Below are 22,280 nucleotides of genomic sequence, written 5' to 3' on the forward strand. Positions count from 1 at the left end.
ATTCATTTATTTACTCATTTGTTCAACAAGTGTTTATATAGTGTACCTATGGAGTAGAATTAGATGTTGTGAGTAGCTAAAGAGTTAGGGTTCTCGTGTCACTCATTCAAGCTCTGTAATACAAATCTCTATGTAAGATGTAGAGTAATCCTCAGCTAATCAGAGTCTCATTCTGTTCAAGCAGCTCTTGCAAACTACCATGGACTGCATGGCTTAAACAGTAACCATGTATTTTTCACATTGGAGACTGTAAGTCCAAGATCAAGTCACCAGCAGATTTGGGGTCTAGTGACAGCCTGCCTCCTGGGGGCATAGACAGCCTTCTTCTCACTATGTCCTCACAGGTGGGAAAAGCGAGGGGGCTTCTGGGGCTCCCTTTCATAAGGACACTAGTCTCTTATAAAGGTTCCACCTTCATGACCTTATCACCCCCAAAGGCCTCACCTCCAAATAGCATAATCTCGGGGGTGAGGATTTCAACATATGGATTTGAAGGGGGCACAGACATTCAGTCCTATACCAACATGTGCAGACCACCAGTTCTATGCCTTCCATTCCCTCAGGAGTTGGACAGTTTTTTCATTTCAGCTCTTGCAGTCATTATGCAACTTTAAATTTTGGACATATGTACTAATTACGGCCATAAAGATTGTGTCAAATTTTCTTACCCTCCCAGTTCTGAAGTTTCCATCATGTGATAAATGTTGTTTTGTTCTGTGGTTTTCTTGGCCTGGAGCTCTCTAAACCTTGAAACATGCCATGGTGCAGCTTCGAAACGGCCTTCCTTAACCGTGGGGGAACAACTGCTCATTGCTCTGCAATGTTCTCCCTTAAGTTCTTCCTTAGCCAAAGTTTTCTTCAGTTAGTCCTTCCACCAAGCATAGCTATTCAATAACTAGCTGTCCTTCCTATTTAAGGTTAAAATTTCTAAAAATAACAGCATCAAGAAGCAAACGTGTGGTATTGCTGAGATTTCAGGGGCTCTGACGCTGGCAGTGTGAATTCTTGCCCCCACTGGAAACTAGCATCCTTAAAAAAACAAAAACAAAAACAAACCCCATGCATCTTTAGAAAAAGTCTTCAACCTTCCAGGCCTCTTCTGTATAATGGGGACACAAATATTAACACTGTAGTATCCCTGACAATGCCTTCCAGTCTTGCCTCCAGGAGTACCCCCCATATCAGGCACCCCATGTCCAAACTCTTTTGACATTCCATAGTCACACTAAATATTTATGTCTGTTCTACACACCCTTCTGCGAGGTAGTCAGATTTGGTTTAATATATAAATAATGTTTTCTCCCTCCCAAATGTTTGAGTAAAATGATGGTGAAAAGAGGCTTGCATACCTCTAACATGTTACAGCATACTTCCAGGAAGTAGTTTAGAAGTGTGGTTTATAAGATGATATTGAGGGCTGAAATATTCAGCAGTTATACATCAGTAAGAATATGTTGGCTATTCAGATATTAAAACACCTTTGTATTGACTGGCATATAACTGCTCTCCAACCCCCAATTGGTCTCCATGTCCCACATCCACCTCTTTCCTCAACCGCTGAACTCTGCAGAGTCCAGGAACTAAAGGGTTAAGGCCTGTTCTCCAGGGACCTCCAGGACCCTCGCCATTCTGATTAGCTTGTAGCTAATCCCTTCGGTTCAATATTTTGAATATCGTCTCATATTACCCGTAATATACATGAAGCTCCTGGCGCATGCTAGGCACTAAGAAAGCAGTAGGTATTTTTAGTCCTGTGGCTTTGGAGAATTCAGCCTGGGAGTATATATTTTCAACAGCATTGTGGGCAGTATCCCTTCCTCCCCTACTTCAAGATACAGCCTGCCTTCCTTTAGGGAGCTGTGTCTTTCTGTTTTCTGAGGTTTTGGTGAGGTTTCCAATCACAGTAACCCACCTTCCAGCAGCTTTTGGGATGGGCAATAATATGAGTCTGGAAAATCATAGTCCCCATAGTCTTCCATAGTGTGTGAACCAAGATGGACCAATTAGGGTCTTCCCCTAGAATTCTGAGTGTGAATGTGGTGACTAAGACACTCCTTGCCCCCTTTGAAAAGGAGCTGAAAGATGTGGCCCCAGGGCTTCTGGTGGTCTTGGCTGTGCAATGAAGTAGCCTGAGAAGTGACACATGGACAGAAACGGACAAGTGGAGAGACATTAAAAGAGAGCACTACTGTGATATTATCTGAGCACCAGGCCACAGCTCCATCCTTTACAACAGGGATTCACATTTGGGTACATATCAGCATCACCAGGAAAGCTAATAAATCCACTTATTATGATGAAAAATTAAATGATAAAAAAGACAATCTATGGAATGGGAGAAGATAGTTGCAAATGACATATCTGATAGAGGGTTAGTATCCAGAATGTATGAACACCTGCTATAACTCAACACCCAAAATACCAATGACCCAATTAAAAAATGGCAGAAGACATGCATAGACATTCCTCCAAACAATAAAAAATTTAGGATGTGTTGAACAGAATAAAATAATGAGTCATTAACATGAGAAATTTTAGTCTGATTGTTAAGGAACTTTCCAGTGAAATGAACCCAGCTGTAACCATATACCTAAAGTAAATTAATGAAAGTCCTTTGTATATGACATTTTAGAAACTGGCAAATATGCAAGGAAATGGATTCACCTGGGCATGTTCAGATGACTCCTGACATCTTTCCATCTGTGCTGTCGTATTTCAGGGATCTCTTTAAGGACCACTAAAGGAGACAAAACACCAGATTTTTTTTTTTAAGATTTTATTTATTTATTTGACAGAAATTACAAGTGCACTGAGAGGCAGGCAGAGAGAGAGAGAGAAGGAAGCAGGCTCCCTGCCGAGCAGAGAGCCCAATGCGGGACTCGATCCCAGGACCCTGAGATCATGACCTGAGCCGAAGGCAGCGGCTTAACCCACTGAGCCACCCAGGCGCCCCAAAACACCAGATTTTTAAAAGCATTTGTCAAGGGCCCCTGGGTGGCTCAGTGGGTTAAGCATTCTGACTCTTGATCTCAAGGTTGTGAGTTTAGTGTGAGTTTAAGCCCCGTGTTGGGCTCCATGGAGCTACTTAAATAAATAAATAAATAAATAGATAGATAGATAGATAGATAAATAAATAAAATAAAAGCCTTTGTCAGTATTTGTCTAAACACAACTAAACAGTTGACTATGGTCCTATTGATGGAGACAATGAATGGATAGAAGAGCTGACACAAAACTGTCCTTATGCCGTTGGCGCCTTTGCAAGAAGTCACTTCCCTAAAAAAAGAAGCCATCAGCAGCAAACACACTCCGGGCCCTTCTCCACTTGTCACTGGCTAGCAAATTCACCACACTACAGTCCTCTGAGGGAAGGGCCCGTGTAAGCTAACATGAGCTCACCCCTCCCACAAGTAAATGCAGGCACAGGCGACTTTAGGAACTTACCCCTGGCTGGTAAGTGGGAGAGCTGGAATTTGTATCTCATTCATCTGACTCTGATGTATGTGGTTTTCTACTGTGAGAAAACACTGTAAATAAAGCACTAAAAAAAAAAAAAAAAAAAAAAAAAAGAATCCAGAGGCCCAGTCTTATCTAAGTGGATAAGAGCTAGATCCTCCTCTGTATTTTTGCCATGACCTCCAAGTAATTTGGGTATACACCTGAGTCTGAGAACTACAGTTTTACAAGCATGAGATCTAATACTTCTCCCTTTCTTTTCTTGGGCAACTTTTCTGAAGTTTACCTCAAACTGTCTAGCTTAGGTAAACAAACATTTAAAGACAACAAAATTTAGAACTACATGATTAAACACTATACCACCTGAAGAGGAGAGAAGGGGAGAGAAGGTTGTTTATTTAAGATTATTTTTTACCTAAGAAAATTAAAATCAATGTCATCTGCCTCTCCTGTGGTTATGAGTTCCTGGAGGTCCAAGATTATGTCCTATTCACTGTCATGTTCCGCACATTTTCTAGCAGAATGCCATGAACATGGAAGTTCTTCAATAAATGTATATTGATTTAAGGTGAATTTTGCAAGGTTCTATATAGAGTCAGGAAAGAGTTTTTGGTGAGTATCCTCTGATCCTCTTCTTAGTGTTCCAGTAGGCAAAAAGAAAGGACATACAAACCACTTAATTATTTGTTTACACTGAGGGAAAAGGAAAAGGTGCACAACATGTCATCCCTCTGCAGCAGGCATTGAATAAATGCTTTATGTATTTAATTTTATTCTCATAACAACCCATGTACATAGATATAATTATCTCCATCTCCAGATGAAGAACTTTAGAGAGAACAAGTCATTTGGGGTGCAGTATGGAGAGATGGTTATGAGCATAGACTCAAGTTTCAACTGGGTTTTTTAAAAACATTTTATTTATTTATTTGAGAGAGAGAGAGAAAGAGGGAGAGGACAAGCCAGAGGGTAAAGGGCCTCATGACCTGAACCAAAAGCAGACTCTTAACCGACTGAGCCACCTAGGCACCCCTCATTTGGGTTTGTCTTCAGGCTTGGTTATTAGCTCTATAATTGAGAAAATTCCTTGATTTCTCTGACCTCTTGAAGTTTTCTCATCTGTAGAATGAGGACAATAATATTTGTTAAACAGACTGTAAAGCTCTTAGAGACAGTGCCCCACATAGCTCAAAATGTTGGCTTAAAAACACTCACCCATATAGGAATCTGGGTGGCTCAGGTTGTGATCCCAGCCGGGGTCCTGGGATTGAGCCCTGCATCAGGATCCCTGCTCAGTGCAGAGCCTGCCTCTCCTTCTTCCTCTGCCTCTCCCCCAGCTTGTGCTCTTTTTGCTCACTCTCTCTCTCTCAAATACATAAATAAAATCTTTAAAAACACTCACCCATAATTAAGATTTCCTTTTATCATTATACCATATTTCTAAAGCATTTTCAATGCATCAGGAATATCCAGATGTTATTTAAATGCAGATAGCAGGGCCACACTCCAATGAGGGTGACCAACTCATCTCAGTGTGCCAAGACTTCCTTAGTTTTAGCACCAGAAAACCTGCATCCTGTAGACCCCTCAGTCCCAAGCAAATCAGGATGGCTGGTCATCCCAAACCTCATACTTAGCAAATCAGCATCTGGACTGGAACATGCATAGTTTTAACAAAGGAAAGAAATTAGTATTAAGGAGGGAGCTTTGTATAGTGGTTTATATTATGGGGTATCATGGTTTATATCAGGTAGACCTGGGTCTGAATCCCCTTTTGACATTTCAAGGAAATGATACTTTGGTTGTGTTTGTGGCTTCCTGGGAAGCTGATTTTGAAATGCAGAGATTTATTAGGGAGTGTTTTGGGGGTCAACTCTTGTGAAAGAGAAAAGAAGAAAGCAGGATTAGGCAGAGGGGGATAAGGGACTACAGTGAAGTTTCTTGATGAAAGGCTCACCAACTTCATGTGGCTCTGGAGCAAGGAGGGCACTTCAGAATTGTCTGGAGATGGGGTGAATGGGTTGGGCCTCTCTGCCCTCAAATCAACAAGTCCAAGTGCCACCAGTGCTGGCAGCTCTCTCCCAGCATGCTGACAGCTGAGTGCTATCTATTAACCACATTTCCTGTAGCTGTGACAATAAATCTTTCAGTCCTGAAGGGGCCTCCAAGTAGCACATCACAGTATCCACTACAGGGTGAATGAGCTTCACTGAGTTTCTGTTTCTCCATACATAAACCACGACTGATGACAATAATGTCATCTATCTCCAGAAGTTGTTGGGGACTAATGAGGTCTACACATACAACACAGTTTGACACATTGCAAGCACTCAAGAAATGGTCATGGACCGTACATCTTAAAGTTTGAATGAGGTAGAGTTAGGGATGAAGACGGGAGCCTACTTCAGGAAGGCCCTCTTGGAGAAACTGCCCCCTGACCTTTGTTATCAGGAGGGACAACACTTGACTTTTTATTGTGAGATGTATTACTAGGTTAGACATTAAAAAAACATGTAAAGTAGGTGAACAATTGAATCCATTCAACAATTGTTTTACAAGCACCTGTTGACAAAGAGGGTAGAGTCTGAATGAAATTGTAAGAAGCATAGTTTTTGTCCTGGAAGATCCTATAATGTAGTGGGATAGACAAGGCTTAGATACTGGTTTCCATGGGAAAATAAACATATGTTTATTAGTAGCAATGTAATGCAGTAAGAAGACTCTTGGCACTAGAATATGGTGAGTGTCGGTTGTCAGTTTCTAAAATTACCTCCTATAGGCTACTCCTCATATTAATCAAAATGTGAACATAGATATTGCTAAGAGAGGTTGTAACAAAATGGCCGTTAACCCTGAGATCACAGTCATTGACACATTAATTTGTCAAAATATTTTTGGGGGGATTTTTATAATCTGTACCAAGAGCCTCAAAAACTTTCATGACCTTTGATCCAGAATCCTACCCTTGAAACTTTAATCCAAAATAATTTGAAATAATTAAAATCCTTTCCTTGAAAGATGTTCTTTATAGTACAGCCTATAATAGAGAAAACTTGAAGATTCCACAAATGTTTGGTGACACAGAAATAGTTATTTAAAATTAGAATTTAACTTCCGTGGGAAAGAAGAGTTATATTTGGGATCCATTTCCCAAGTGAAGGAAGTTGAAGCCAAGAGTCAGTCACGTAATTGGTGCAACAGGTGGAGACAAATGGGACTGGATCTCCTTAATTTTTGGTCAAGAATTCTATTTTTCTCCCAAACTATCATTGTGTTGCTAAACATGCTTTCCTAGAGTGAAATGCACGCTGCTAATGTTGCAAAACTATGAGGCCAAGTTAAAATGCCTTGAAGTATGTAAATGAGGTTATATTGTTAATATAATATATATTAATTATATTGCCAATTAATTTTTTATTGCTTGTTTTGTTTTGTTTTGTTTTTCAACTATGATTGCTCAAGAAATGAAGTGAATGATCAAGGCACCCCACTCTGGCTTCCCAGAGCTGAGAATCAGCATCAGCTGATTGTATTAGAAGTGACAGAAAACATAATAGAAATGTTGGGGTTTTTTTAAAGATTTATTTAGTTTAGAGAGAGAAGAGAGAGGGCGCTAGAGGGAGGGGCAGAGAAAGAGGGAGAAAGAGACTCCTAAGCACCTCCACACTGAGTACAGAGCCCAAACAGGGCTTTATCTCATTACCCTGAGATCATGACCTGAGCCAAAACCAGGAGACCACCACTTAATCAACTAAACCATCCAGGCATCCCCAAATGGGTTATTTTTAAAATCAATATATATTTTTTTTAAATGTATGGCTATAGTAGCTGATGGGCTGAAAAAGCCAAGGTGGTTTTTTTTTTAATTTTTTCAATTTATTTATTTTCAGAAAAACAGTATTCATTATTTTTTCACCACACCCAGTGCTCCATGCAATCCGTGCCTTCTATAATACCCACCACCTGGTACCCCAACCTACCACACCCCCGCCACTTCAAACCCCTCAGGTTATTTTTCAGAGCCCATAGTCTCTCGTGATTCACCTCCCCTTCCAATTTACCCCAACTCCCTTTTCCTCTCTAACACCCCTGTCCTCCATGATATTTGTTATGCTCTGCAAATAAGTGAAACCATATGATAATTGACTCTTTCTGCTTGACTTATTTCACTCAGCATAATCTCTTCCAGTCCTGTCCATGTTGCTACAAAAGTTGGGTATTCATCCTTTCTGATGGAGGCATAATACTCCATAGTGTATATGGACCACATCTTCCTTATCCATTCGTCCGTTGAAGGGCATCTTGGTTCTTTCCATAGTTTGGCGACCGTGGTCATTGCTGCTATAAACATTGGGGTACAGATGGCCCTTCTTTTCACGACATCTGTATCTTTGGGGTAAATACCCAGGAGTGCAATTGCAGGGTCATAGGAAAGCTCTATTTTTAATTTCTTGAGGAATCTCCACACTGTTCTCCAAAGAGGCTGCACCAACTTGCATTCCCACCAACAGTGTAAGAGGGTTCCCCTTTCTCCACATCCCCTCCAACACATGTTGTTTCCTGTCTTGCTAATTTTGGCCATTCTAACTGGTGTAAGGTGATATCTCAATGTGGTTTTAATTTGAATCTCCCTGAGGGCTAGTGATGATGAACATTTTTTCATGTATCTGATAGCCATTTGTATGTCTTGATGGGAGAAGTGTCTGTTCATATCTTCTTCCCATTTTTTGATATGTTTGCCTGTTTCGTGTGTGTTGAATTTGAGGAGTTCATTATAGATCCTGGATATCAACCTTTTGTCTGTACTGTCATTTGCAAATATCTTCTCCCATTCCGTGGGTTGCCTCTTTGTTTTCTTGACTGTTTCCTTTGCTGTGCAGAAGCTTTTGGTTTTGATGAAGTCCCGAAAGTTTATTTTCGCTTTTGTTTCCTTTGCCTTTGGAGACATATCTTGAAAGAAGTTGCTGTGGCTGATATCGAAGAGATTACTGCCTATGTTCTCCTCTAGGATTCGGATGGATTCCTGTCTCACGTTGAGGTCTTTTATCCATTTTGAGTTTATCTTTGTGTATGGTGTAAGAGAATGGTCGAGTTTCATTCTTCTACATATAGCTGTCCAGTTTTCCCAGCACCATTTATTGAAGAGACTGTCTTTTTTCCACTGTATATTTTTTCCTGATTTGTCAAAGATTAATTGACCATAGAGTTGAGGGTCCATGACCAGGTGGGATTCATCCCTGGGCTACAAGGATGGTTCAACATTTGTAAATCAATCAATGTGATACAACAAATTAATATGAGAAGAGAGAAGAACCACATGGTCCTCTCAATTGATGCAGAAAAAGCATTTGACAAAATCCAGCATCTGTTCCTGATTAAAATGCTTCAAAGTATAGGGATAGAGGGAACATTCCTGAACCTCATCAAATCTATCTATGAAAGACCCACAGCAAATATCATCCCCAATGGGAAAAAGTTTGCAGCCTTCCTGTTGAGATCAGGAACAAGACAAGGATGCCCACGCTCACCACTCTTGTTCAACATAGTATTAGAAGTCCTAGCAACAGCAATCAGACAACAAAGAGAAATAAAAGGTATCCAAATTGGTAATGAAGAAGTCAAACTCTCTCTCTTTGCAGATGACATGATTCTTTATATGGAAAACCCAAAAGACTCCACCCCCAAACTACTACAACTCATACAGCAATTCAGCAATGTGGCAGGATACAAAGTCAATGTGCAGAAATCGGTGGCTTTCTTATACACTAACAATGAAAATACAGAAAGGGAAATTAGAGAATCAATTCCATTTACTACAGCACCAAGAACCATAAGATACCTGGGAATAAACCTAACCAAAGAGGTAAAGGATCTGTACTCGAGGAACTACAGAACACTCATGAAAGAAATTGAAGAAGACACAAAAAGATGGAAGACCATTCCATGCTCTTGGATCGGAAGAATAAACATTGTTAAAATGTCTATACTGCCTAGAGCAATATATACTTTTAATGCCATTCTGATCAAAATTCCACCGGTATTCTTCAAAGAGCTGGAGCAAATAATCCTAAAATTTGTATGGAATCAGAAGAGACCCCGAATCGCTAAGGAAATGTTGAAAAACAAAAATAAAGCTGGGGACTTCACGTTACCTGATTTCAAGCTTTATTACAAAGCTGTGATCACCAAGATAGCATGGTACTGGCATAAAAACAGACACATAGACCAGTGAAAAAGCCAAGGTTAAGCTTGCTTCAAGCATGCCTCGATTTGGGGCTCCACTGATATCACTAAGACTCAGTAGCATCAGTCCATTTCTTGGCTCTCTTTTCCTTTGTGTGGATGGCTGTCTCAGCTGCAAGTGACAGCGGCAGCTCCAACCCTCAGAGCTGTTTCAGGTTTCAGTTGGTAAGCATAGGAGTCAAGTTCCCAGACATCCGGAGAAAAATCTCTCATTAGCCCTGATTGGGTCATGTGACTACTCTGAACCAATCACAGGGAAATATAGTGGAGGATGGGCCTAGCCCTGGGTCATATGACCACCCGTGGCAGTGGGGAGTGAGATGGCCTGGAGCACTGGGCTGGTATCATAAGAATCACAATTGGTTAAGAGTCAGAAGGGATGACTTTAAAGAGGAAATCAGGACAAATTTACTAGACAGAGTGAGTGAGTGCCAGGCAGCGAAATCAACAGATGTCTACTACAGTTGGACTGTTGTCATTTTATTCTAGCTTTGCTGGGAAAAAGCCAGTAAGAACAAACTCAGCAAATCACAAACTTGCACTAAAGAGAATCATCTAAGGAGTTCGGTCTTTATTCTTTAAATAGAACATAGTTTATGCTATCAAAGACAGATGCTTGTTTACTCTGTGCTGAGAGCTCTCCAGCCAAGAGGATTCCAAATATCCTTCCATCTGCAGATCATTCCAGGGCTTTGCAATTTTTACTATTTAAATGAGAAAATTGGGGGAGGGGCAATTTAAAATAAAATAATAAATATGTCTGGAGGAAAGCTAAAGAGCTACATTATTTCACAATTTTGGAATTCAGAGCAATAAAAAGTAAACAGTCTTATTGGCTCAAAGGAGAATGCTTTCATCTATGAAACAACTTTATTTGGTTATTTGGGCATCTCAAGAGACTTCCCCTGTGGCTGTATTATAAAATAACTCCTTATGTTTTTATTATGTACTGTCCTGTTGGGGCTTGTGGAACAAGAAATTATTTGCTGCATTTCTTTCCTGTATAATGGGGCTTTCTATCATTTACATGTCCTTTGGTATCATATTAATTCACATCCTTTTTAGAAATGTAATTTTGGAAGCCATTTTCATTAAATATTTCTTACAACATATAAATTTGAGATAATTGAACTGAAGGCTTGTTTACCCAACTTGCCCATGCCAATACTGTAATGGGTTTTAGAAGTAGGACAAATTTTTGGAACTGGTCCTTGATGAACATTTGAAGAGGATTTTTGATCTCTGGAAAAACATTTGTTCTCAACACAGGTGAAAGCAACTCCCTTATCAGTTGATACTGGTGGCAATTTAAAAGAAACTATTCTTTTTAAATTAAAAAGAACACTTTATCTTACTATCCAAGCTTGAAGAGTCTGGTGGATTCTCATCTGGATGAAATAATACTTAAGAAGGTGCAAACTTAAAACAAATTGGGAGTGCTTCTACAATGGATAATATCAATTTTTTAGTTCATTTGTTCTACTTTGTTTAGAGAGTAGCCTTGTTTACCAATTAGGGTACTCCGTACACACGTGCTTTATTGTGGTCCAAAACATCTTCCATTGGGCTAAATTCTTTTGAGGAACAAAGTATGTGCAGAAAGTGTGCCAGCCTGAGAAGGAAGCTGAGTAGGCATCTGCTTGCAGTGTAACTGAAGGGATCTTGCATAAAAATTAAGGTCCCACAGAAATAGCCCCTCTGAGGCACTCAACAAATACTTGTTCAGCGAAGGAAAGACATAAATGAAAGAATCAGCATAAAGTCATCTTGCAGACAAATTTAGAAAGGCACTGTGTAGACATTCCTCTGAATTTACTTCCCTCACTTCTAGCTGCATCTACTTTATGAATACTACAGGAGTCACAATTGTGGTTAAAGAATATCATACCAGAGCTCAGAGAAGAATGTGTTCACTCAACTTTCCAGAGATCAAAATAACTGTGAATTGTGATAGAATTTTCAAAAATACAGTGAATCAGTTCTTTGAATCATGAAAAGTAAAGCATAATTATCTCTGTTATACCATGCTGGCAGAATTTCTGTCATATGGAGGAACCCACCACCACTATGTCTAAGTAATTCATGTTTCCGAACATTCAGTTACAGAGGACCTCTGGATTGTACTGGTTCAGGGACAACACCAGTAGACACTTCCTGTGAATGACACCCTGGAGTCTGTAACCCAGCCCTACTATAGTTATTCTACTCAACCTCTTCTGTTGAATTTGTTGCTTGTCCAAAGCCTCAGTTCATAAGGGCTTGGTCTAGTATTTTCAGATCTTGACTTCATATTAATTCAATAGGTGTTCAGAAAGTGTTGCTGTAAATTAATGCATATTTTTCCTTTCTCCCTATTTTTCTGGTTTGTGGAACTGGAACCCAGGAAGAAGAGGAATCCCAGGAAGAACCTAAATGCCTTGAGTTGGGACAGAAGATGGCACCAGGTAGAGTACATTCAGTGTGATGCATGCTTTTTTGGGCTGCTGTTGCTGACAGCAGGGCGCACAGCATCCAAAAGCTTTTCATATTGCACAAGAAAGTCTATGTGTTCCAAATGATTGGAAACACAACAAGAAATGTCACTGGTAATGGATTCCAGGCACGACATCTAGGCAATCTGGCTATGATGCAGAAACTAGCTGCTTCTCTTCTTTCTTTTATTGATTACAGTTCTTGATGAACAAATGCTTTCAATGAAGTAAATGATGATAATGATGAAGAAATTTCAAATTCAGGAATACTAAAATAAGAAGTGTAGTTGTTTACTGAAATATTTATGATTACCGTGGAACATGTTATTTAATAGGACTTCCTATGAGAAAACATGGAAAGAAACAGTGATGAGTGAATCTATAACTTAGTTTCTGACTATGCTCAGTAATGATAATGACATGTAATGGCCATAAAAATAAACATTAGTTGAATGGACCTAATAATAATGAAAGCGAGATCTTAATACTCTCTGCTTCTATATTCAAATGGCTTTTAGCTTGGTTTTAGATGTTAAGGAGTTAGAAGAGGGCTCCAGATGTGTTTGCTGCTGGTAGAGGCTTGTATTCTTGTAATTTAATGGAAATCAGGGAGGAGAATTGAGAAAATGGAGATAGTAATGAAAAAAGATGCCAAATGGGGGGAAAGGTGGCACCCCGCTTTGATATGGATGGAGAAAGAATTAGCAATTAAACAGATCCACTGTCTCCCTCTATAACCCTCCCAAGTGTGTACCACCGACAATAACACACATTGCTTTACTTTGGTGTCTCTCCCTAGGACACTTTCCCTTTGTAGATCCTAGTGTGGCTTGGCTCCTTCTCATCAATCAGATATCAGCTGTAATGTCCAGTCTCAGAGATTTGTCATTTTTTTTTAAATCATTCTTCATCTCATTGCTCATTTTATTTGTTTCATAACAATTATTATGATCTAAAACCATCCTTCCATGGATTGGTTTGGTTAGTTATTGTCCCCCAGAGAGCAGAAAGCTTGCCTATCTTGTTTAATGGTACCTTAACACCTTGGACAGTGGCTGGCACCTAGTAGTCATTCAGTAAATTCTTACTGAGTCCTTTGTGTCTGCTATATGCAAGGCATTTTCTTTCTTTGTATAATAGAGATGCAGATAGGGTGGGTTTGATGTGGCCAACTCTATGACTATTTTAGATTTCTGGTCTAAAAAGAGAATAAGACAGGATCCTTGCCTTCAAGAAAATAAATGTCTAAGGTGTAGATGTGTTTGGAACACATGAAAAGATTGACATAACCCAAATACCCATGGGAGCAATGAGGAAGTAGAATCTAAGAAGTTTCCTTGAGTTGATGTTGCTCATAATGAGATTTGGAATTTTTTGGTTTTATTTTGTTTTAAGATTTTACTTATTTGAGATGGGGTTGGTGGGAGAGAGAGAGAGAGCAGAGGAAGAGGGACTAGCAGACTGAGCATGGAACCTGATGCAGGGCTCGATATCACAACCCTGAGATATGACCTGAGCCAAAACCAAGAGTCAGGTGCTCAACCAACTGAGCCACCCAGGTGCTCTAGGAGTTTTGGAGTTTGAAAGTAGGGGCTTAGGAAGGCAGAGTTGGAGCTTGCATATTATACCCCTTAAAATTGTTCTGAGTGTCACTTGTGTACACTTACTCTTAATTTTCAGTTTCTCAGCTAGAGAAGTATAGACTAATGGCTATTGCTGGGTCAATGCAAATATGGCCAAGCGATTTTGAGTTTCCCAGATGCTGTTATAAGTAGTATCATTTGCTCTCTTGGCAGAGTGTACACTAGATTTTGAAGCCATCCAAAAGCCTTGATTATCCCACATGTTGTGAAGATACTACTACTCACCAAGGCTTTTCTAAGACACAAGTTGGCTCCAACAGGTCCTACTGGGACATCTCTGAGTGAGAAAACAAGGATCCAATTCTCAGTCTTCTAGCATCCTAGATCTTTAAGCCTTAGAAGTGTGTGACTAGAAATGTAGTGTAGTGGTAAAAAATTACCTCCGCAATACATTTGGAGTCAGAGATCCAAATGAAAATAATTCCACAGAAAGAGGGGCACCATTTAGTTAGAAATCTATAATCTTAATTTCTTTGTGTTGCTATATACTTTCCTCTCAGGGCTGCCTTTGCTGTGTCCCAAAGATTTTGAACAGTTGTGTTTTCATTTTCATTTGTTTCTATGAATTTTTTAAATTCTTCTTTCATTTCCTGGTTGACCCATTCATTCTTTAGTAGGATGCTCTTTAGCCTCCATGTATTTGAGTTCTTTCCAACTTCCCTCTTGTGATTGAATTCTAGTTTCAGAGCATTATGGTCTGAATATATGCAGGGAATGATCCCAATCTTTTGGCACTGGTTGAGACCTGATTTGTGATCCAGGATGTGATCTATTCTGGAGAATGTTCCATGTACACTAGAGAAGAATATGTATTCTGTTGCTTTGGAATGGAATGTTCTAAATATATCTGTGATGTCTATCTGGTCCTGTGTCATTTAAAGGCTTTATTTTCTTGTTGATCTTTTGCTTAGATGATCTGTCCATTTCAGTAAGGGGGGGGGGGTTTAATCTCTCTACTATTATTGTATTATTGTTGATGTGTTTCTTTGATTTTGTTATTAATTGGTTTATATAACTGGCTGCTCCCATGTTAGGGCATAGATTTTTTAAATTGTTAGATCTTCTTCTTGGACAGACCCTTTAAGTATGATATAGTGTCCTTCCTCCTCTCTTATTTGAGTCTTTAGCTTAAAATCTAATTTATCTGATATAAGGATTGCCACCCAAGCTTTCTTTTGACATCCATTAGCATGGTAAATTGTTTTCTACCCCATCACTTTAAATCTGTCTTTGGGTCTAAAATGAGTTTCTTGTAGACAGCATATCAATGGATCTTATTTTTTTTTTTTTTTACCCATTCTGATATCCTGTGTCTTTTGATTGGGACATTTAGCCCATTTACATTCAGGGTAACTATTGAAAGATATGAATTTAGTGCTATTGTATTGCCTGTAAGGTGACTGTTACTGTATATTGTCTCTTTTCCTTTCCAGCCTGTTACTTTTAAGGTTCTCTCTTTGCTTAGAGGACCCCTTTCAATATTTACCATCAGGCTAGTTTGGTGTTTGCAAATTCTTTTAATTTTTGTTTGTCCTGGAAGCTTTTTCTCTCTCCTTCTGTTTTCAATGACAGCCTAACTGGATATAGTATTCTTGGCTGCATATTTTTATCATTTAGTGCTCTAGATATATCATGACTGTCCTTTCTGGGCTACCAGGTCTCTGTGGATAGGTCTGCTGCCAATCTAATATTTCTACTATTGTATGTTACAGACCTCTTGTCCTGAGTTGCTTTCAAGATTTTCTCTTTGTCACTAAAATTTTTAAGTTTTACTATTAGATGTTGGGGTATTGACCTTTTTTATTGACTTTGAGGGGGGTTCTCTGTGTCTCCTGGATTTTGATGCTTGTTCCCTTTGCCATATTAGGGAAATTCTCAACTATAATTTGCTCCAATATGCCTTCTGCCCCCCTCTCCCTTTCTTCTTCTTCTGGGATCCCAATTATTCTAATATTGTTTTGTGTTATGGTATCACTTATCTCTTTAATTCTCCCTCATGGTTCAGTAGTTGTTTGTCTCTCTTTTGCTCAGCTTCTTTATTCTTTATCATTTGGTCTTCTATATCACTAATTCTCTCTTCTGCCTCATTTATCCTAGCCGTAAGAACTTCCATTTTATTACACCTCATTAATGGCTTTTTAAAATTTCAACGTGGTTAGATTTTAGTTCTTTTATTTCTCCAGAAAAGGATTTTATTTCTCCAGAAAGGGATTTTCTAATATCTTCTATGGTTTTTTTAAGCCCAGATACGACCTTGGTAATTGTCATTCTGAATTCTACTTCTGATATATTATTCATGTCCATATTGATTAGGTCTCTAGCCATCAGTACTGCCTCTTGTTCTTTTTTTTTTTTTTTGTGGTGAGTTTTTCTACCTTGTCATTTTATGCAGATAAGAATAGATTAACAGGAGAGCAAAATACCAAAAGGATAACAACAATCCCAGAAATATATACTCCAAGTCAGAAGAGACTCAAAACCAGGGGGAGAAGGGAGGAGGAGAAAAAAAATATATATATATATATATATATATATATATATTCACCAGTTATATATAACTGGTGAATAGAACAGAGCCACACATTTGATTTTGGGAGTATTTTGGTCTGTTAGAAAAAACTACCTCCCAAATTTTAAAGAAAAACTTATATATATACAAAAATAAGGGTAAACATGATGAAGGAATGGAATATGACTATAAAGATAAAAATTTAAAAAGATTCTAAAAAAGGAATTGATAAGGTAAGAAGTTCATTGAAAAAAGAAAAAAAAAAGAGGAAAGAATGTCATCAGGCTGGAGACTAGAACAAAACCTTTGGCTAGATTTAGGACATATGTTGATCTATTAGAAGAAATTGTATCCCAAAATTTTAAAGGAAAAAATAACTGTATTATACAAAAAAATAAGATTAAATACAATGAAGGAATAAAATATGAGTATTACAATGAACATTTAAAAAGATTTTTAAAAAGGTATTGTTAAGATAAAATAGTTTAAAAATGTTCAAAATAGGAAAGAGGAAAAATTTAAAAATAGAATAAGAAAAAAATGAAATTTAAAAAATTTAACTTTGAAAGACTAAAGGATCATGGGGGGAAAAGCCATGTGTTCTATGTGTTGCTTTCCCCTAGCTCTGGAGTTCCACAGTTCTCATTGATTGGTGAACTTGGTCTTGACAGGATGTTCTTGCTGATCTTCTGGGGGAGGGCCCTGTTGCCATGATTCTCAAATGTCTTTGCCCCAGGCGGAATTACACTGCCTTTGCCTTTGCCGGGGGCCAGGCTAAACAATTTGCTCTCCAGAGTTTTTGTTCCCTGAACGCTTTCCGTAGAGCTCTGGAGGATGGCAGTGAAGATGGTGGTCTCCCAATCTCCGGCCTGGAGGAGCCGAGAGCTCAGGGCCCCATTCTTCAGTGCACCATCAGAGAAAAGCAGTCAATCCCTTCTGTCTCCCTGGTCTCTGGCCACACTCCAGGCTCACCCAGCCTGTGACCCAGTGTTTCTCTCTCTACTGCACGGTTCTGTTTGGAGTCTCCAAACCCAGCAGATTCCCACAGCGTGCTCCTGCATTACTTCTCCCAGAGGAGGAAGGAGGGGGTCTCTCCGGATCTGCCACTGTGGGATCCCTACTTGAAGAGCAGTGGCCCAGCTGTGCCTCAGATCATGGTTTAAGGTAATCCTGAGCTGAGAGCTCACTCCTCAGCTCTGCCTCTGTAGGAGGCTTCCCCACTCTGATACCTGGGAGCTCTGCTGCACTCAGGCATCCCTGGTCTTTTTGTGTCCCCTGAGACCACACTGTCCCCATGAGGGCTCCACCCCCCATGTAGCCTCTGGAGCAAGTTCCCTCAGTAGAGCAGACTTCTAAAAGCTCTGATTTTGTGCTCTGCTGCTCTCTCACTTGCTGGGAGCTGGCCCCTCCCCACCGCAGTCTATCTTCCCATTGCTTTGGATTCACATCTCCCCACGTCCTACCTTCTGGAAAGTGGTCGATTTTCTGTTCCTAGAATTGCTGCTCTTCTTCTCTTCTATTTCCTGTTGAGTTTTTAGGTGTTCAGAATGGTTTGATAATAGTCTAGCTGAACTCCTGAGACCTGATGATATTTTGGTCTCCTACTCTTCTGCCATCTTGCTCCTCCCTGCCCAATTTCTTTGTGATTTAATTATATGGCTTTAGATTTTGGATTATGAATAAATGACTTATTTAGTTATTTTTATTTGAAAACACCTAATAACCCCACTCTCTATAAATTTTAAACAGAAAACGCAAAATTTTTCTCAATATTTCTAAAAGGTGTTTGGGTGTACTAACTTTGGGACTTACTGCAAATTCCCTCTTCTATATTCAGGATTTACTCCAAACATGTCTCTATACTGTGGCATTATTGTACTTGTGTGTCTTGTTTTGGTCCATTTAATTCAGATCTACTGTGTTTACTAACCATTCTTTGAAATCCAATTATGTATTTAGTTGCGTCTGCCAGGTTATTTGAAAAGTATGAACATATAATACATTAACTACGAAATGTTTATTGAAAACCTACCATGTGCTAGCCATTGTGCTAGGAATTATGCTATATTTAGAGTGGTAAGTAGGACAGATGTGACTCCATGTATCATCGAGCTTACGGGGGAAATGAGAAATGCAGCCATTAAACAAATAAAAGGAAAATGTAAATTACAGAGAAAGTATAGCCTTTACTTATATAAGTAAAATATAAGTTATAGAGGAAGCATGGCTCTGTGGAAGTATTGCCTTTAGAGCTTATAGTTAAATAGTGTCTCTAAAACATAGACACAGAGAACTAAGACAACAAGTAGGATACGTACATGCTGAAACACAGGCAGGAGTGGGAGGAGGAGGAACCAAAGAGGCAAGAAAAACTCAATTTGGGGCATCCAGGAAGTTATCCAAGGGTTTGTGGCCTACGAGCTGGGTCTCGAAGGATAGAAAGGAAATCCTTTTCATCATTTCATGTGAAAAAAAACACATTAGCCAGGATATTTATAAAGTGAAAACCAAATACTATAAATTGAATCGGAAGTGATGCCTATTTGGTATCTGGTCCTTTCTTGCTGATGATTGAATCTTTAAGCACCTCTTTCTTCATCCTGAGGCCTGTAATTTCTACTTGGAGGATCCACCCAGGAGCTATGACAGGTTACTTGGAAGTGTGTTTAAACTTTGACACCATCATTACCTGTCCTTTGCTACCTAATAACTGAGTGTCTGTACATTTGAGGGTTTTGTTTTTGTTTTTGTTTTTTTGGTTTTTTTTTTTTAGTAAGTGAGGAATGAGATAATAGACCCATGAAATATGGTAATAAGAGTGGAGGTATTGTGAAGGAAAGATTTCCAGACGTAAGAGTTTTGAGGTGGCCATGATGTTGTCTGAGAAACAAAGAAAAAACAATGATGCTTTACTAATAGTAACAAGGAGACCATAGTTACAAACAGAAGGATCTATAGGTCAGCAGGAAGGCTTAATTAAAAGCCCGACAATATGACCCTCTGAAGATAAGCCAGTTATTGGAAGTAGCGAGGACAAAGTAAGAGTGTATATGTTCTCACCTGGGTTTATGCCTCATTTCTCAGCAACTGCTATAGCAAAGTTGGTAGACATTTTGGTCTGTATGGCTCATGGGGCTACCTGCTCCCAGATCTTTCTTTCCATGAGTTTTCTTTCCTTTCTGCATTGCCATGGAATGTATTCCTTTCCTCTAGCCTTTCGTGGTTGCCCTGACTTGTTTTGTGCTGAGACTTCATTTAATCTCACTCGTTCTCCACTAAAGGGCTCTTGGAATAAGCCAAGCACTACACGTACTCACAACAGCTTGTAAAATGCATCAATATTGAACAAGGTTAAAACTGAGCAGTACCTTTTTAGTACAGAGACTCAGGTTTATAAGTTGCCCAAACTAATCTTCTCTCTAGCTAAATAAATAGAATTATGGAGTACCAGTTTTGGGTGAGAGAGGGAGAAGGAAGTTAGCACATCATGTCTTCATTCATTCATTCCTTTGTGAACAGGGAGACAGATGAATGGATGAGCCAGCTATACTATATTGAGAGGATATTTCTTTTAATGAATTGCACCCTTTCTGGTGGCTATGTTTCAAAAGGAAAGTAAAATGTGTTTTTAAAATGTTGGCTCGATCATGCCATTTTTCTTGCCCATGCACTGCTTTAGACACACGCCAAGTATTTTTGAATGCTGAAACAACTTTCAAATGCATTTAAAATTCAGGAAGACTTTGCAGAATCATTTTTATCTTTTTGCTTGTGCTTAGCCTGTGCTGTTGGGGCCCCATGATTGCCACACTCTGATCGTAATGGGAGAATCTTGTAAGTCGACGCTGTTTTATGACAGTCACAATGTTTCACTGGAACACTCTCTTTTTGCTAAAGGTCACCTAAGGCTGAGTGGGGCCCAGCATGCTTTCAGAGTTGGCTGTCTGTGTCATCTGCATTCAGTCAAGTTTTCATTTCCTGTGGTTTGTGAGTTTCTTATGTGTGAAGTAAACCCCAAACGGTTAAAATTCTCCAACTAAAAATGAAAGCAATGAGGGCAAAATACATGTATTTTTGTAACCTTTGTGAGGAAGTGAGACGAGGGTTCCATTGAACCGCTTCTTAAGCAACATGATGTCGTGTGTGTTTGTGTGTGGTTTGCGAGGCTGGCCCCCTGCGGGAAGGCAACACTTCTGGCCAGGAGCCTTGAGGGGTGAGAAAATGACCTATTCTCTGGTAATTCAGACAAGTAGAGTGTTTGCTTTTACTTTTATGTCATAGTAGAACAGTCAAAATGAGATGTCTACCCCAGCCAACTGCATTTTGGTCATACCCCACTTTGTGCAAAAAAAGTGATTTATCTTCCTTACCAATTTTTCCAAGATCCTGGCCAAAGAATGAATAGAAAACTGTTCAGGTAAGGAAGTTGGAAAACAGAAGATGGTGGACTTCCTTTATCCTGAGTTTCCTTTCTTTCCAACCCCTTAACAGACCATCTGAAGTCCTTGGAGGCCTCTTTTTACAGAAAACGCCGCTGGGGGCTGTAGATGTCTTCCAGCAAGGACCTGATTCTTAAATTTCTATTTGGGTTTTTCCCCAGATCCCAGCCCAATGACTGGAAGACGGGAGAGCTCAAAATAAATGATTGGTTGACTAAAATATAAATGCGTGTGTGAATGACTGAGTCTGGTCTACGGTACAACTTGTGAAATAAAAACTGTTGTTCAGTTGGGACTTTAACAGACATGAAGAGAACCACGCTAATTCCCAGGAGAGTCAAAGATGAGGGAGACAAGGGGCATGCCTTCAAGGAGCTAAATGTACTTCCTTTACCTGAGTTTACCTCCTTCTCATTCCCTTGACTATAGGATAATCTGTGGGTTCTTGGAGGGGGGCTTTTATTAGAGAAAATGCTGCTGAGGTGGCAGACGACTTCCATCAAAGTCTTGATCCCCACAGTCCTGTATGGGACTTAGCAACCATGATTTTATTGTAGTCTAAAGAGTCTCTACTTTAAAGAATAGTTCACTGGATATTCACTATCATGTAAATTCATCCCAAGAAGTGAAGGTCTGCCAGAGGAATACACCTGTGAAAATGATATATTTCCCATCCCAAGGACGAAAACACGACTGGATGGGAGGCTATGCATGGGCTCTAACAGGTATTCATAAAGAGGAAGATGTTTCTAGAACTTATTCATAGATCCTGCATTATGAGTGTAAGTAGGAGAAAGTCATGGGCTGGGGGAGAGCACAACTAGATTTTCTTCACTGTTAAATCAGTTGGCCTTGCCCTCAAATCCAAGCAGATGCTTAGGATGGGAGAGGGAGTAATGATCTTTGGCAGGACGAGCAACAAGGGTGTTCTCTCATTCAGGAAGGGAGACTTCCTGGCCTGCCCACTGAAGATGTACAAATCTGCTCTTAGCTCAATATTATTTTGCATTGAAAAGGTGTCAGACTAATGAAATCTGGTTGCCAAGTTCTCAGCGCTGTCCTCGGCAACATCTATTAAGTAATATTACCACCCACAGCTCTGAAACCACAGCCTCCATCTTCCTCAGGGTCACCCAGAAAGCAGTTTCTGTTTTTTCTCCTCTCTCCAGGGGCAGAGAGCTAATCACTTCCAGATTTTTTTTATTCGGGAAATTCAATAGATCGCTTATTGTTCGTAAATGAGAAAACACAAATAAATAAAAATGAGAGTTTGATTTAGTCCTCTGTGTTCAAGGTACACCTGATGTGCTATTGACTGACCAGGCACCTGTTTCTTGAAGGGGGCGGAAACGCATCTGCACAGCAAATGTTTGATTTAGATATTGTGCCCATGTGCCACATGCAACACCTTGGTAACCTATCCAGTACTACTCGTTATCCAATCCTAAGTCCCCTTAAGCCCTTGGAGGCACAGGGCTTCCCAGAAGTTTATCCAGGTCATAAAATGAATCAGTTACTA

The 22,280-nt window shown here is 39.6% G+C and overlaps 1 protein-coding gene across 1 annotated transcript in view; it reads left to right on the top strand.

Annotated features, from left to right (window-relative positions):
• FAM107B (family with sequence similarity 107 member B) overlaps positions 1–22,280 on the top strand; it is a 227,758-nt gene that overhangs the window by 86,009 nt on the left and 119,469 nt on the right. The window contains exon 2 of the mRNA XM_059404279.1: positions 12,083–12,143. Coding sequence (XP_059260262.1) covers positions 12,083–12,143 — 61 coding nt within the window. The remainder of the gene's footprint in view (positions 1–12,082; positions 12,144–22,280) is intronic.

Source organism: Mustela nigripes, chromosome 6, assembly GCF_022355385.1.
Source record: "Mustela nigripes isolate SB6536 chromosome 6, MUSNIG.SB6536, whole genome shotgun sequence".
In the NCBI taxonomy this organism is placed as follows: domain Eukaryota; kingdom Metazoa; phylum Chordata; class Mammalia; order Carnivora; family Mustelidae; genus Mustela; species Mustela nigripes.